At 30.8% G+C, this 14,783-nt stretch overlaps 2 protein-coding genes across 3 annotated transcripts in view; both read left to right on the top strand.

Moving 5' to 3' along the window:
- LOC139426007 (uncharacterized) overlaps positions 1-14,783 on the top strand; it is a 491,229-nt gene that overhangs the window by 453,936 nt on the left and 22,510 nt on the right. The gene's annotated exons all lie outside the window — the stretch shown is intronic.
- LOC107446690 (progranulin) lies at positions 2,776-14,649 on the top strand. 2 transcript variants are annotated; one of them, XM_071182894.1, is made up of 3 exons: positions 2,776-2,843; positions 9,688-9,771; positions 14,210-14,649. In XM_071182894.1, exons 1-3 carry the CDS (start codon positions 2,825-2,827, stop codon positions 14,629-14,631), a joined length of 525 nt encoding a protein of 174 aa, XP_071038995.1. In that variant the 5' UTR covers positions 2,776-2,824; the 3' UTR covers positions 14,632-14,649. The 2 variants fall into 2 exon arrangements, with proteins under 2 accessions (XP_071038995.1, XP_015916888.1); XM_016061402.3 differs by lacking the exon at positions 2,776-2,843 and adding an exon at positions 7,509-7,671.

The raw sequence follows: 14,783 nt of genomic DNA, 5'->3' as shown, positions 1-14,783 counted from the left end.
TTATGGTAATTCAGTTTTCATGTTCCGTAATATGTTCCGGAAATGGATTTTACGATTTAAAAAAAGCATCAGCACCTTGAGTGCCGGTACTTTAAATTGTAATTTGATCCGAAATATTTTACAATGTGTATGAATAATAACAATTTTATTTTTAGTTAAACAAATACGACAGTATAAAGTACCGGCACTCAAGGATATAGTGTTCGCCTTCCAATGAAGTTAACCGGGTTCGAATCCCATCGATGGCTGATCGATACGAATTCGACACCCGGCTCACGCCGACCACAGTACTGGTTTAAAAATATCTTCAGTGGTAGATGGATCATGGGTTAGAGTCCACTTGTCATCAGGCTAACCATGAGAAGTTTTCGTGGTTTTCCTCGATATGTAACGCAAATGCGTAAGTTCCTTCGAAGAGTCTTCCACGAAGGCAAATTTCTCCCAATACTTGATCCAGGAGTTCCCTTGTCTTCTGGATTGGGTTCAAAATTACAAGGCTACGGAGTTGAACATTCTTAGTCTTAAACGCAAAATTGAGTCAGATGTTATAAAATAAAATATTTATCAATATAAAACCCAGTCATCTTAAGCTATGAACCATATTTTTAAAACCATATAAACAATTCTCGAACTTGCTAACAATCCACCAGTAGTTCTTTCTCTATACCACAGTTTGAGAAACGTTGCAATAAAAGCAATATAAAAAAGTTAACGAAGGGGAAATTTGTAAATTAACTAACTCCATACTAGATATGACTGAAAATACCTTACTCTGCAGATTAGAAATAGCCTTAATGTCAACATACAGAATGTTCTCTGGTGATCTCCCTTAATATATATTTTTAAAATCGTGTAAAAAAAATAAGTAAAAAAATATACGCATTAGAAATCGCAAACAAATGTTTCAGTGAGACAGGGACGAAAACATCATCGAATTCTAATTAATCACATACACATTCATAATTGTTTCCTAAATTTTTATTTTAAGGGATAATAACAGTAAAAAGTAACTGCATTAATTATAACAGTTGATAGATTATAACTGCAAAGGAAAAAAATAATAACAGCAAAAATGTTTTAGTTAATTATAACAGCGAATATTTTAAATCAATGATTTATGAAAATTGAAATCAATTGTCTGAAATACTGAGGGAACTTATAAAGATTTCAAATTACTGTGGAGGAAATATACCCACCGTCCCCTCCGCCAAAGAAGCCAATGTTTATTAAGGAAGTACATTCGATAGACTTAACTGTTATGTTCGTTTTAAAGCTTTAAAAAGCGTTTCTGAGAATACTTGATGATTCCAATAAAAAATTATGCCATAAAATATCATTAGAGTTCATTGACGTAAAACTAAAATTGACGTTACTAAACAATGCGTACAAAAATGAAGTGACGCGTAAATCTCCAAATAACGAAAAAAAAAAAAAAATTGTGTAACAACATACAAGCGATCTGTAATGATTGTAAGGTGAGAAAGTATATCAGGAAGGAAGGGAGGATAGACTTCGATGAGCAATTGCGGTTCAAAAGATTATCAAATCCATCGTTAGTCACACGTATCTAAGAAAACGTGTCGGAGTAGAACGAAATATGAAGGACATAAAAATTTATACCAACAAGTACTTTATCTTTTAAGTGCTTTATATGAAGTGCTTGTAAAGCTGCACTCAAGTAACATGCACAAAAAGGTTATCCAAAATCATTAATCCTAGAAAATGATATCTGAAAATAAAATGCAAGATCGAGTGATGGTTTAATAGGTTTTAAGTCAGTTTCGCAAATGTCAACGCCTTTTTGCATTATTCATGACGTGTGCATTCCGATTATTTTATTAATTTCTAATCATTTCATAATTTTTTGTTTTAGTTTCATTGAAATAAAATATTTAAGAATCGAATAATTAGAAAAGGAAAAAAAATATAGTTTTTTTAATTTATTTATTTTGTTAAACAGACTTAACCCATATAAAGACTCTTTTCTAGAAATGACATATTTTATACAAAACACCTGTTGAAACTATGTTTTTACGAGTTATATAGATTATAGTTTCAGCTAACAATTTGTCGTTAAAGAATAATTTTTCAGTTTTAAAATCACAAGTCCATTATAACAATAATTCATAATAAGAGATGAAATTGTCAACACAGCGAGTTTGTTGTTGTAAGCAAATACATATATTTAGTGTTACAGTAGCAATAATGGAAATATATTTAGCTCTTTTTATTTTATTCAAAATATAATTATTTTGTTTTAAATTACATATCTAGCTTTAGGAACTGTATTACGTAGAATAATGTAACTGACGTAACTCTGTACTTAATGAAAGTTAGAAATGTTTGCAACATTAATGTTTAAACAAAATGTTTTCAAATTGTGACAGATATTTGGAGGATGAAAATGAAATGAACTCCAATACCTTTTGACATCATTAATAAAAGTGACTGTTCATTTTAACTGTATAAGCTATGAAAAAGAGGGTACGTGGTGCTCAACAAAAAAAAAAAACTTTCTTTTGAAGTACATGGCAGGAAGTACATTTTCTAAAAACAACAGAACTAACTTGGTCAGCGATGGTCGCAGCACACACGTTTGCTTTTCTGCATTGCTACATGAAATAAGGGTCGTGGTAGCTCAGTGGTTTGAGAATCGGACTCCGGTCCTGGGTTCGGTCCTCGACTCCACTGTGACCCACCGAGTGCATACGATATTATTGCTTGTAAAATCTGCGGAATCGAAAGTCCCGTGCCCAGTCGCTGAGCTCGACAAGGATCAAGAGAAACTTTTCTTCCCCTTCAGATCTACGTCTAAAATGAAGAAATGGCCTCAGGAATGAGTGGTAAGTACTGCCATCTGTTCGTGGGGTTTTGAGTTAAGAAGTACTTTCACCCCTGCGGTGCTTTCTTGTCAAACAAAAGGCATTTCTTAACTTGATTTGCAAAAGGATAATGGCGTGTGAGCTTTGTTTGTTCAAGTTGACATTAGAAACAACAAAACTAGAGGAAATAAATTTAAAAAATGCCATCCATTTAAACGTTTTCGTGTAATATTGCTAATTTAAACAGCAGAAAAATATATTCCTCTTAAAAAAATTTTTAGTAATTGAGGAAGACTAGTAATTTTCAACTCGTAATAAACATACAATAGTTATATCTTTTGTATCTTCTTTTTGTATTTTGACAGTGGCTTAGAAATTTTTTGCGACAGCGGACTTCTTGTAATACGGCTGGATTAACGGGATACAACGGGATTTTACTTTATGTCCTATTATGTGCGTCATTAATTTACAAAAACAATAAAATTAAAAAATTATGCAACTGCATAAAAAACGCATTTTTGGTACCGTCATTCGGGGCTACTTTGTGCAGGATTTCACAGTTTTTGAACTTTGACATGTAAAAAAACTGTGTTAATTCAAACTTTAGTAAAATTTATCGATATTATATTCATAACTGGACTCAGATGAGTGAATTTGATCAATATTGGCATTATTTGCATGTAATATTTACGAATAATATGTCAAAACAGACCTTGCACAAAGTAGCCCCCAAATGGGGCTACTTTATGCAGCGATAGGAATTCAGTTTAATAATCATGTTTTTAGTAAAATATTGATATAAAATTGCTAAAAAAGTTAATTGTTGACATTTTTAAAGACAAAAACATCAAGATATGTAAAGGTATTAGTTTGAAAATAATTTTCAGCGTTAAAAAACCATTTTTTTTGAAGAATTTTTTCTTAAAAAGAATGTTTATTTCAAAACATTTGAGTTTAAACAAAAGGAAACCATATACTTTTTTTAGCATTCAAATGGATGATATTTCAAAAAAAATAATTATTACATATTCATTAACATTTATAATATTGATACATTTGAAGATAACATGCTTGAATGAACATGTCAGAACTTGCTCTTCAGTTTCTGTCAAAATCACCAGATGTCCTATAAAACGTATTTTTATGTGTTAAATCGTTTGATTAATTCATTAGAAAACTCTTTGTAGAAGAAAAATAATAGTTTACTTGCACGTTTCATGTGTTTCTTGTGAATTTTATTAGAAATAGTATTTCTGTGGATTTTGTACTTCCGAGAAGCTTCTCCAATCGACATACCACCAGCAACTGCTTGCAAACATTGTTGCAGCTTTTCTAAAGTGTAATCACGGTAGTTTCTCGTTCCAGGTATTTTTTTATAACGTCTGACCATTTTTCTGTCGAAAAAAAAAACGAATGAAACTTTGCACAAAGTAGCCCCAAAGTGCATTTTTTTTCATTTTCCGTTTATTTGTTATTAATTTTCAAATTTTTTTAACGCTAACATGATATAATTGTTTATTAATATATAAATAAAAAATTTTGCACTTACGACAATTGTTTTATCAACGTCTTTGCATTTCACAGCTAAAGTTTCCACGCACACTTTTCGACATCCGACGTCCTCGGAAAGTTGTTGACATTGGATGAACGAAACACACTCTGAGATTGTTTTAAAATTCGAAAAAATGTTTGTAGTAATAGAAGAGACTTCTATCTTTAAATTCCACACATTTTTAACGTGAAATAAACATAATACTGAATAGCAGCACTTGAAAAATGCCGAATTCGAATTTGCACAAAGTAGCCGCCGCTGCACAAAGTAGCCCCGAATGACGGTACTACATTTTTCATTTTTAGAAAAAACCCTTTGTTATTGCTTAAAATAAAACAGATGAAGATTATATTGGGAAATAAATTCGTTTCAATTTTCTATATTTTGTTATCTTTGAACAAAGTTCATACAGAAAAAATAAATGCTTTTTAAACTGTAATTGAATTTAAAAAATTTGATAAATCAAAATAATTTATTCTTTTTAGTAGAGATACGACTTTTTTTTTTTCATTCAGTATTTACTTAATTTTACTTTCAAGCCTTATAAGGATTAATCCTTACTCTCTTCACAACACTCAATCTTTCTAATTGAATTCCATTTCAAATGTATAGTTGAATTTTCTTGTGAATTACTCCTTGTTTTACTGACTAATCTATATATGAAAATAATTACTATTATACAGCTTTAAGGCCATGAATATAATTTCCAACAGACCTTCGAATCTTAGCTATCCGGTATTACCCACCTTACCCTGTATGTCAATAATTTTCTTAAAAGTATAACTTTAGTAAGCAAGAATTTCAAATTAAGTGGATGTATAAGTAAATAAAAAAATTCTCGTTGAATCTGAATAAAAAAATTGCCTAGTTAGCATTGATCAGTCTAGAAAACTTATCATTCGAGAACTTCTTAGAAAACATCAAATTACTGATAGTCATTAAATGTAAATAATCCTTCAATGAACATTTTTTTTTGTAGTTAGAGTTATCAAGAAAAGTATATACATCTGACACTGACTCTAGTCAAATTCTGCATCTAGATCTTAGCTGTTATCTTTATTACATGTGCTAATGTTCATATTATTTAACTTAATTTAGCTTTTAAATGCATAGACAGATAAACATAGGTGAAAAATTATTTTTGCTCATTTTATAGATACAAGTTTAATAAATACATTAGCTTTCAATAGTAATTATTAAAAAAAAATTCTTCTTTATTGCTTTTAGCAATGTAATTTTTATAGAATTGTAACAAATAGTCATACGAAATCATTTTTATGTTAATGGTACGTCAGCATCCAAGGAAGGGGATGGGTTTAGTGTCTGGTTTATTCTCATTGACACACATAGAGGAAATGGAAATTACCGGAGATGATTGCGTAAGACAGTAATGCCTTTTTATCAGAAAAACTCATGGTATATTAAAGAAAATCTTTAAACTTGTGGTAAAAACTATGCTTTGAAAAATAATCATTCACAAGTATAAGGGTGGGTAGTGATTTACTTATTTTTGCTGACAAGGTTCATATAATCACTAAAATGATTATTCTAATTTCATTAGCTTTTTATTGCAACAATTATTTTAGTTGCTTTCAAGAATATCAATGAAGTACTCAAAATCATTCATAATTGGCAAATTTGTTTTTACTAATAATTATGTCAGTAGGGATCGATTTTATTGGCGTTAAATTTTATTCATTGATCCGGTTTTCATAACACTAGTGGCCTTTCTGCACCAAGAAAAGGACACTAACTAAAAGTAGAATCGCTTGCGAAAAATCATGTACCCTCTATAACATTTTGAAGTCAATAGAGGTAAACCCTAAGAACGACCAACCTCCATTAACGACCATTTTACTGTGGAACAGAGAGTTTTCGTTCCCAAGGGGTTTCACTGTATATAATATTGCTGCAAAATTATTGAAGCATGCGAAAACATTATTGCAAATTGCATGCTATAATTATTCTTGCTATGATTATGCAAGAAAATACATACGACAGGACTAGATAACTTATTTTAGCCGAAAACTAAACTGCTCAATGATTTCAACGGCTACATATATTGCGAACAAGTTTCATATTACACGCTAAATAACTTCACTTGTGATAGATGTAAGATGTGTACCGACTATAATTAAAAAGCCAGCAGTTTTTTACATCATAATAGCTTACTAGTTTGCAATGCAGTTAAACAAGACCTATCATTTCATTTTAAGACATACAAAAAAATATGTATCTTTTTATTAAATTTATTTCTTCATTATTTAATTAAATTATAAAATATACCAAATCATTATTTAAAAATAATTGTTTATGAAATATTTCATAACTGTGTACCGAATTTGGCAAAGTAATTTCAATTACTATTCATAATCTAAAGCTAATTTCAAAGTAAAATTAAATAATGAAACTGAGGGTCACAAATTAATATTTAAGCGAAGAAAAAGCATTGCGGGATGAAAGCTTAACAAATCACAGTACAGGAAGGTGAATGTAATAAACAACAAGACAGGTTTGATTATAGGAGAAAAAAGAAAGAAGTTGAAAGTTGATTGTTTGAAACATCTCAAAGTTTCAACCACCAATGAAACCTATTTTGATGTTTATTGAACCTGTCTTCTTTTACTGTAATTAATCAGATTTCCATAGTATTTTTCCCACTTATTAATTTGAGGCCCCCAGTGCGCATACTTTTTTGTTTTCAATTTTTGTAAGAATTCTAAAAATACTTTCTTAGGGCGATTCTAACGTAACACGATAAAGGTATATCCTTCAAAAAGCAGTTTTTATTAATTATATTTTTGCTAAGATATTTGATAGATTATATAAAAAGTATTGAAATATGAAAAAAATTTGATAATTTTGAGATTATGTTTAGTTAATTGCTTTATCAGAAACGTATTTTACGAAAGTGAAAGTTTAAATATCTTTGAAGCCTTTCTTAAACATTAGAACCAATCCAAAGTAATTCTATTGTTCTTATGATTTAATTATCATTAATCTTATCGAAGTGAAAGAATGGTTTTAATATTTTATTCAAAGAATTTTTTTTATGTGTGTTTGTGTGCTACTGATTAAAAAACTAATTCAAGTGTATGGATGATTATTTGATATCTGAAAAGAAATAAAACTGGTTTCAAAAATGAAACTATAAAGTTATTAAGTTCCTTTTTTAAAAAGGAAGTACAGTTTAAAAAAAAAAACTATATAAATGCATGACAAGGTTAAAAAATTTAAGTCTCATTTATCCATTTTTATTATTTCATAAATGTGAAATGGTCCAGTTATTAACAAAAAGTATGTATGAATTTTTTCTTCTAACATCTAGTAGTTTTTAATTATTATAATTATTTAAATTATTCTTTTAATGATAAAATTTTTCCCTGTATGAAAAAAACGATATTGCGCCGTCTTTACTATGGGAAATTTGCCCTGAGTGTGCCGCAGTCAAATTTATAAAATTAATTGATGAAACAAAGTGAAATTTCGCGCATTGGTTGAGAAATATTTAAAGAACATTTTGATATCCAAACATTATCGATTTGGTTATTAGTTTTTGAGTCATTTCACGTCAAATTTAAGGCACCCGCGAAAACTATTAGCGGATGCATTATGATTTTTCTCCTTTGCAGTCGAGCTCTCTAATGTCCAAATAAATAAGTAACTCGTCTCAGATTGCTTGAATTTCGATTTAATTTTGGAGTAAGTAAATAGTTCTCACATTTTTTAATATAAAGAAAAAACTGATCACAGAAGAGTTACAAATGTTTGTTTTTTTTTAATCCGCATACTCATGTACGTAACTGACGATTAAAAAAAAAACGTCGCTTTTTTTCCTACATACAATATAAAACAAGTAAAAGTTTATAAATCAAGTAAATACAAAAAATTTGTAGTTTTTCCATCTTTTGGACAGAATCAAGGCCAAATATTCCCCTTTCATTGAAAAATGGTAATTTGGAGTTGTTATGAATAGGGAGAGTCTATTTTAATCAATATGTAAACTAATAGTGAGATTTTTTGAACCCTGCGATTGCGTTTCCTTTCTTGCCCTTGCTTAACAAATAAAGGACCAAACTTGGAAAATTCTCTTACTTATGAAACTTGAAATATAAGTTATTAAAGACAGTAATTGGGTTCCCCATAAACCATCACCTGTATTTTTAGTGCAACTAATACTGAATTAAACGTAATTCAAAATCAAAGCAGAGGTTATATTTTTTATGTTTGTTAGCTATAGGAAATCCTAAGTTAATTTCATTTGATGAATTCTTTTGAATAGTTTAACAGAGGGGAAAACACATTAACTAAGCGACTACATATTCAACAATTTTGATCGAATGCTTTTAAGTTTGTGAAAAATTAACAAAAAACTTAAACACTTTAAAATTACCCCAATAAAATTTCGGACTTTTCTAATGACCTGTACAAAAAAATATACGCTTTATTAAGTAAATAATAAAACTGCCTTTTAAGCGAAATTTTAGGAAGTAGCCGCAACGCAAAAATTTTTAATTCACACGAAAATCATGGAGCCTTTCAACATTAAAAACATACATTGGAAATTTCATTATTTTATTGTCGTTGTTGAAATGCCATGGAGCTTTTCAAGATCAAAAACAAACCACGCTCTTCCGGCCATACTTCGCCGGGACAGCGTGGTTGGTAGGGCGTTGTGTCCTTGTCCAAGAGGTTGTAAGCTCTGTCACCGCTGGCTGAAGACTCCCTGTGTAGTAAATGGAGGTTGGTGCGTGTTAAATCTGTCGGGTTACAAAGTCCTCCATGTTTCCAAAACAAATCATACCTCTGGGGATACTGAACTGGAGATTGATAGTTCTTTGGTTCAATTCAAAATTACGATCCGTGGATGAATGACTGGATATATGAATGGGTCCGCCCCATAAACGGACTGTGACAACTGTGAGTCTGAAATCGTATTCTTGGAAACAGATGGCGACACTGAAAAACAAGAAACTCACTCTCTGCCTTAAATTCGTTTGGTTTCACCAAGCAAGCTTGCTGGTATTGGCATGTAGCATTAGAAGCAGCAACAACAACAAAACATATGGAGGAAATTTCAATATTTTATTGTCACTGTTGTAATATCATGGCACCTTTCAGCATCAAAAACATAAATTGAAAAATACAATGCTTTATTGCCATTGTTAAAATTTCTATAATTCTTCAATTCTAAATTTTTCTCTACAGTTTTAACGTTTAAAAATTCCTAACATCTCTCAAATACCCATAACCTTGCCATAATCCTGATAGTCAAAAGTTTTTAATCGTTATTTTTATTTTTCCATATTTCAGGTTTTGTGATGCATCTTTTGTTCGTGCTTTTTGCTGTCTTTACCTCTGTCATAGGAAAGTGTTCAGAAAGTATTTGTTCTGAGGGTAAGTGTACTTAAAAGTTTTTTAAAATATAAAATATGATTTTTTTCCCCTTGGGGACATTCCTTTCATTAAAATAGTATTAATTGATGCATTGCAAACAATTTTCTCTGTTTCCAAGAATTTGACACAAATGGCACACCGGTGTCTCCTATATATATTTTTCTCTGACGCTTTAATTTTAAGCTAACACGTAGTTTAGTATTTTTTCATTATAAATAACAGTCTAATAGTTACTAAACAGAGCTATTGGAGTTATATTTGTACTAAAATAGAAAATTCCGACAGAAAAAACGAAAAATTGTTTGAATTTTTTTCTATTCATATTCATAAATTTATCACTAATTGATTTTGTTAATTAAAGATATTTCCCTGATGAATAACCACTTCTCTTAGATCTATATAACTGCAAATAAGTAAAAATTTGAAAAGTTATTGTTTGGAAGTGAGCCTTGTTTGGAAGATTTTACCCTTAACGCAAAAAAAGACACTAGTGTTTCATGTTATATTTCATAACCATTAATTATTAAAACGGTAGATATAATGTTTTTCACTTATTTGGATCTAAATTAAAACTAAATAATAAAACAAAGTATGAAAAATATGCAGATTAAGAGTTTCGAGTCAAATGGCTGAAGTTCTTGCTTTATCAAGGTTTTAGAAGCAAAATAACTTGGGTTCTCATTGGGCCAATATTCACCAATCTTGGCTCAATAACGATTTAAAGAGTCAATATTTTGCCAATATTCGCCCTATTCAAATTTTTGAAGTTCACCCTATATTTTACAGCCGTTAAACAGTCTATATTAGTCCATATATAAAAATGGCTAATACACCCGATATTTTGTAGCCGTTATTCAACCAATGTTGGAAGCCATTCTATTTCCAATATTAAAAAAACTAGACTTCCTAAAATTGGTTTCTTGATGGATGCTCTTATGGGAGTTATCTATAGCAAATTTGGAGCCCAACTGGGGCAAGGTAAAATTTTTGCTAGTGTGTGTATAAAAACAAGGGTGTGTATTGTATTAAGTGTATTTATATAAAAGACTTGCCACAACATAGCGGCAAGCCAAACTTAATTTAAACGTGGCCTTTTGTCGCCAAATTCTTTATTAATATTGTTTTCAAATGGTTACTTAAGAAGTTTTTGGAATTTCCTCTATAGAATAGCCTATTACACGGAAATATTTTATTGCCATTACCTACTTAAATTGCACATTTCCACCACATTACCTAAATAATTTGCAGACCACCCTAGTTAGTTTGCAGATTAGTTTGGTAATGCACTTATTAACGGCTTACAAGCTTCAGTGCTATTGTTTACATTAAAAATGGCTTTAAAGGAACAAATTGTCTTCAATTTCGGAACTGGTCTCGCTCGCAGCTATATTTGTTTATTTTATTTAAGCTTTATAATTTAATAATGCATTAAAAGCACGTTGGTGGTACGCTAGTCTGGATTTTTCAAGAATATTTTTGAAACTATGTACGAATTTTACCCTAAATGCATCCCTTGCTCCATTATAGAAACTGTAATTGGGGCATTTTTTATTGCTAATTTTATTCAGTTATAAAATAAAATTAATATTTTACGTTTATTTATATTTCTTAAGAAATCTTTAAAGATTTTGTTAGACTTAGAAGGACTTAGAATAAGATTTTGCGAGGGTGATAAAAGCAAAATACATAATGAAGAAAACAAGATAACGTGTATCGTCAATATCAAAAACGTGGAATGTAAAATATTTTTTTTTTAGAAGACTAGCTTTTATTTTTGAGTGATGAAATATTATTGTAAGAATTTTAAGTGCGGCTTAATTGAATGAATATGTTTAAAAAAATATCTTATTTCGTAATTATCTATCTTTCTTCTCGCTAAATCGTATTCTTATAGTCCTCTAACATTTAAAGATATTGATTTGATACTTAAAATATTATACTAAGTAAACTGCAACGGATATTTTTGAAGAAAGTATTCAATGCTTTCTACTTTCTCCAACTTTTGGTTAGAGAAAAATTTTATAAATCGCAAATTATGATCACAAAAGCGAAATCTAATCTCCAATAAAGGAAATTAGGATCATTAATTTTAATCCACAGTTTTATTTTAATACAGCATCGAACAGTCTACCTTTTTTTGTGTTAACGACTATCAATATATCATGCCTTGTAATTTTTAACCCAACGCAAACCTCAAGGGTACTCCTGGAACTATATCAGAACAAATTAGCCTTCAGGAGGACTTTCTGATGGAAATTACCCATATTTGCATTAGATGGAGAGGAAAACTACAGAAACCACTCACATTGTAAACCTGATTCTCAGGAGATTCTAACCCATGATCCGTCTACCACTGCGTATTGCCGCAACGTGATTTACCAATATAGCGGCCTTTAAAGCCCACTTTCCTGTTTGGCATTTTTTTAAATAACAAAATATTTTATTTTTGAATGTTTTTTTTTTCTAGCTCAGGTAACAAATTTTAAAAGTAATAAAAACTTGCACCCTAATTGGGACTGACTACAACCGAGAGGAAAAGTCCCAAAAGTCGCTAAAGGACACTGGATTACAAATTGGCTGTCATGCAAGCAGAAAGTGGCATTCGTACCCACCAGCCAGGACAGGGATTCGAACCGAGAGCATCTCATTGAGAGGCGAGTGCTCTATCCCCTGAGCTACCGCAACCCAAATTCTGTTGCTTAGTGTTCCATAGGAAGTAAAATTTTATCACAAGAAGTGTCACATCACAAAAATGTATTCGCGATATGTATCACGATATATATTCGCTGATTTACAAATATCAAAATCTCCACCCCCTTTTAATAACAGTAGCCTAATATTACTGATAGTGATTAGGTGATTTACAAAAGAAACCTTGGCCTGTCATACTTGACTTAGTTCCCTCGAAATTAAAAACTGAAAAATATGGGTGAATAAAAATTTCATAAATCTAGATCAATAAGTATCGATAACTACTTACGAAATGAAAAAAATAGCTTTTAAAGAAAATAATGTATAAAATTATAAAAATAATTATAAAAGTAACTATTAAAAAAATTTATTATAGTTTACAGCAGGGCATGAAATATCAATTCTAGTCAAACGAAAATTTTTGCTTGCCATTATTTTGACGAAGAATGTAAGCAATTTTTAAAACATTAACTCATGCGGTATAAATATTTTTGGAGATCAAAAATATAAAGATTAAAAACTGAAAATAAAAGGGAATTTTTTTTACATCAATGAATAAGTGAAATAATATTAAATAATAACAAAATAACATTAATCATAAAATAATACTAATAATAAAATAATAACAATAATAGAAATAAATTAAATAATAAGTCCTACTGACATAGCCTTAAATTTTGCGAACTATAATGTTTGCACAGTTGTTTCGTCCTGATATATAGAGTGTAGATGTTAACTCCCAACTCTTTAAAAAAATTTGTAGTTCAATTCGAAACACTGCATTTTACAAGGCAAAACTTACTCGCCTGCCATAAATATTTGGTCGCCAACGGCTGACTGGTGAGTGTGAGTGGAAATTTCGTTCCTTGAATAACAAAAGAATCCAATATTTATTAAATTTTATTTACACTTTTCAGCAACAAGCTTAGTGTGTGTTTTTAAAACCCTCGAAGAAAAAATTAAAAAGCAACGCGTAAACTAAGAATCTCTAACTAACATTAAAACAAGGAATAAAAACAAAAGCGTTATCAAAATTAGACTAATCATTAACAAGGAAAGTAAGATTAGAGATAGCAAAACTTGTTTGATTGTCGGAGGAAACAGTAAGCAGTTGAAAGTCAGCTATTAGAAAAAACCTTCAAACTTCACACGGCAAACAAGCTGACTTTTATGTTATTTATCCCGTCTTTCTCAAAAGCGATTGATTGCTATTCGATTACGCTTTTGCTGTTTCGTCTCTTAAATATTAATTTTTGAACCTAATAAGCAAGTTTTTTCATTTATTTTTGATAAAAACTCTAAAAATTTGTCTGTAGGTGTGGTGTTAATTTAGTATGTAAGTTAATATTATATTTCGCTCATCTCTATAAATTATTGTCCCGCAGTGGACTGATCGTTAAGACGCGGTTCCCAGCAGATCACCGAAGTCAAGCATCACTGGCTTCGGTCAGTGTGCGGGTGGGTGACCACTTGGATCAGTCTGCGTAGGGACCGAGGGTGTGCGGTATTGGTCCTCGGTAAACTATTCTACCGTAAAGTGCTCGACTTCGCGTGCAGGTCGTCGGGCTACCGAAGCGGGGGTGCCATCCCCTCTGCAGAGGATCAAAATTGTGATGGCATGTCTTTGGATCATCCTCAGGGATGTTTCTCAGATCGTCGCCAATAGTCCATTGTGCAGCTCTAGTGCGACGTAAATGAACTACAACTATAAATTATTTTTCATTTATTTGAAACTTTAATTTTACAGGCCAGACATGTTGCGAAAACTGGAAAAGCTGGGAATGTTGTCCTTTACCCAACGCTGTATGTTGTTCTGATGGATTTCATTGTTGCCCACAAAATTATGTATGCAACCTCACCACACTTCAGTGCAATTCTGAGCAGAATCCAGAACGAGTCTATTTCAAGACAGTTTTGAATCTGAAATCTGCTTTTAACAAAATGCCCAATTTCATACTTTGTCCTGATAGTTCAGTTTGTTCTACTGGATCAACTTGTTGTCATCGAAAAGGAAGTGGATATGATTGCTGCCCGTATCCAAATGCAAGTTGCTGTGCTGATATGCAACATTGTTGCCCATCCGGCTCTGATTGCGATTCAACATCCCAGTATTGCATAAGAAAAAACTCTTCTACTCCTGTATCTGCTACACTTTTCAATAAATTCTGAAAAAAAAAAGAAAAATAATATATGATTATTATCTTTTTTTCTATATTCATAAGTTTTAGCTAAATAAAAAAATACAATTGGGTATAATATAGCCTACGTCACAGGTTGTGTTGTTCCTACTAAATTTAACCCATGAACGGCATTTTCTGCGA

This window comes from Parasteatoda tepidariorum, chromosome 7, assembly GCF_043381705.1.
Source record: "Parasteatoda tepidariorum isolate YZ-2023 chromosome 7, CAS_Ptep_4.0, whole genome shotgun sequence".
NCBI lineage: Eukaryota > Metazoa > Arthropoda > Arachnida > Araneae > Theridiidae > Parasteatoda > Parasteatoda tepidariorum.
This window is presented reverse-complemented; position numbering and strand designations above follow the sequence as displayed.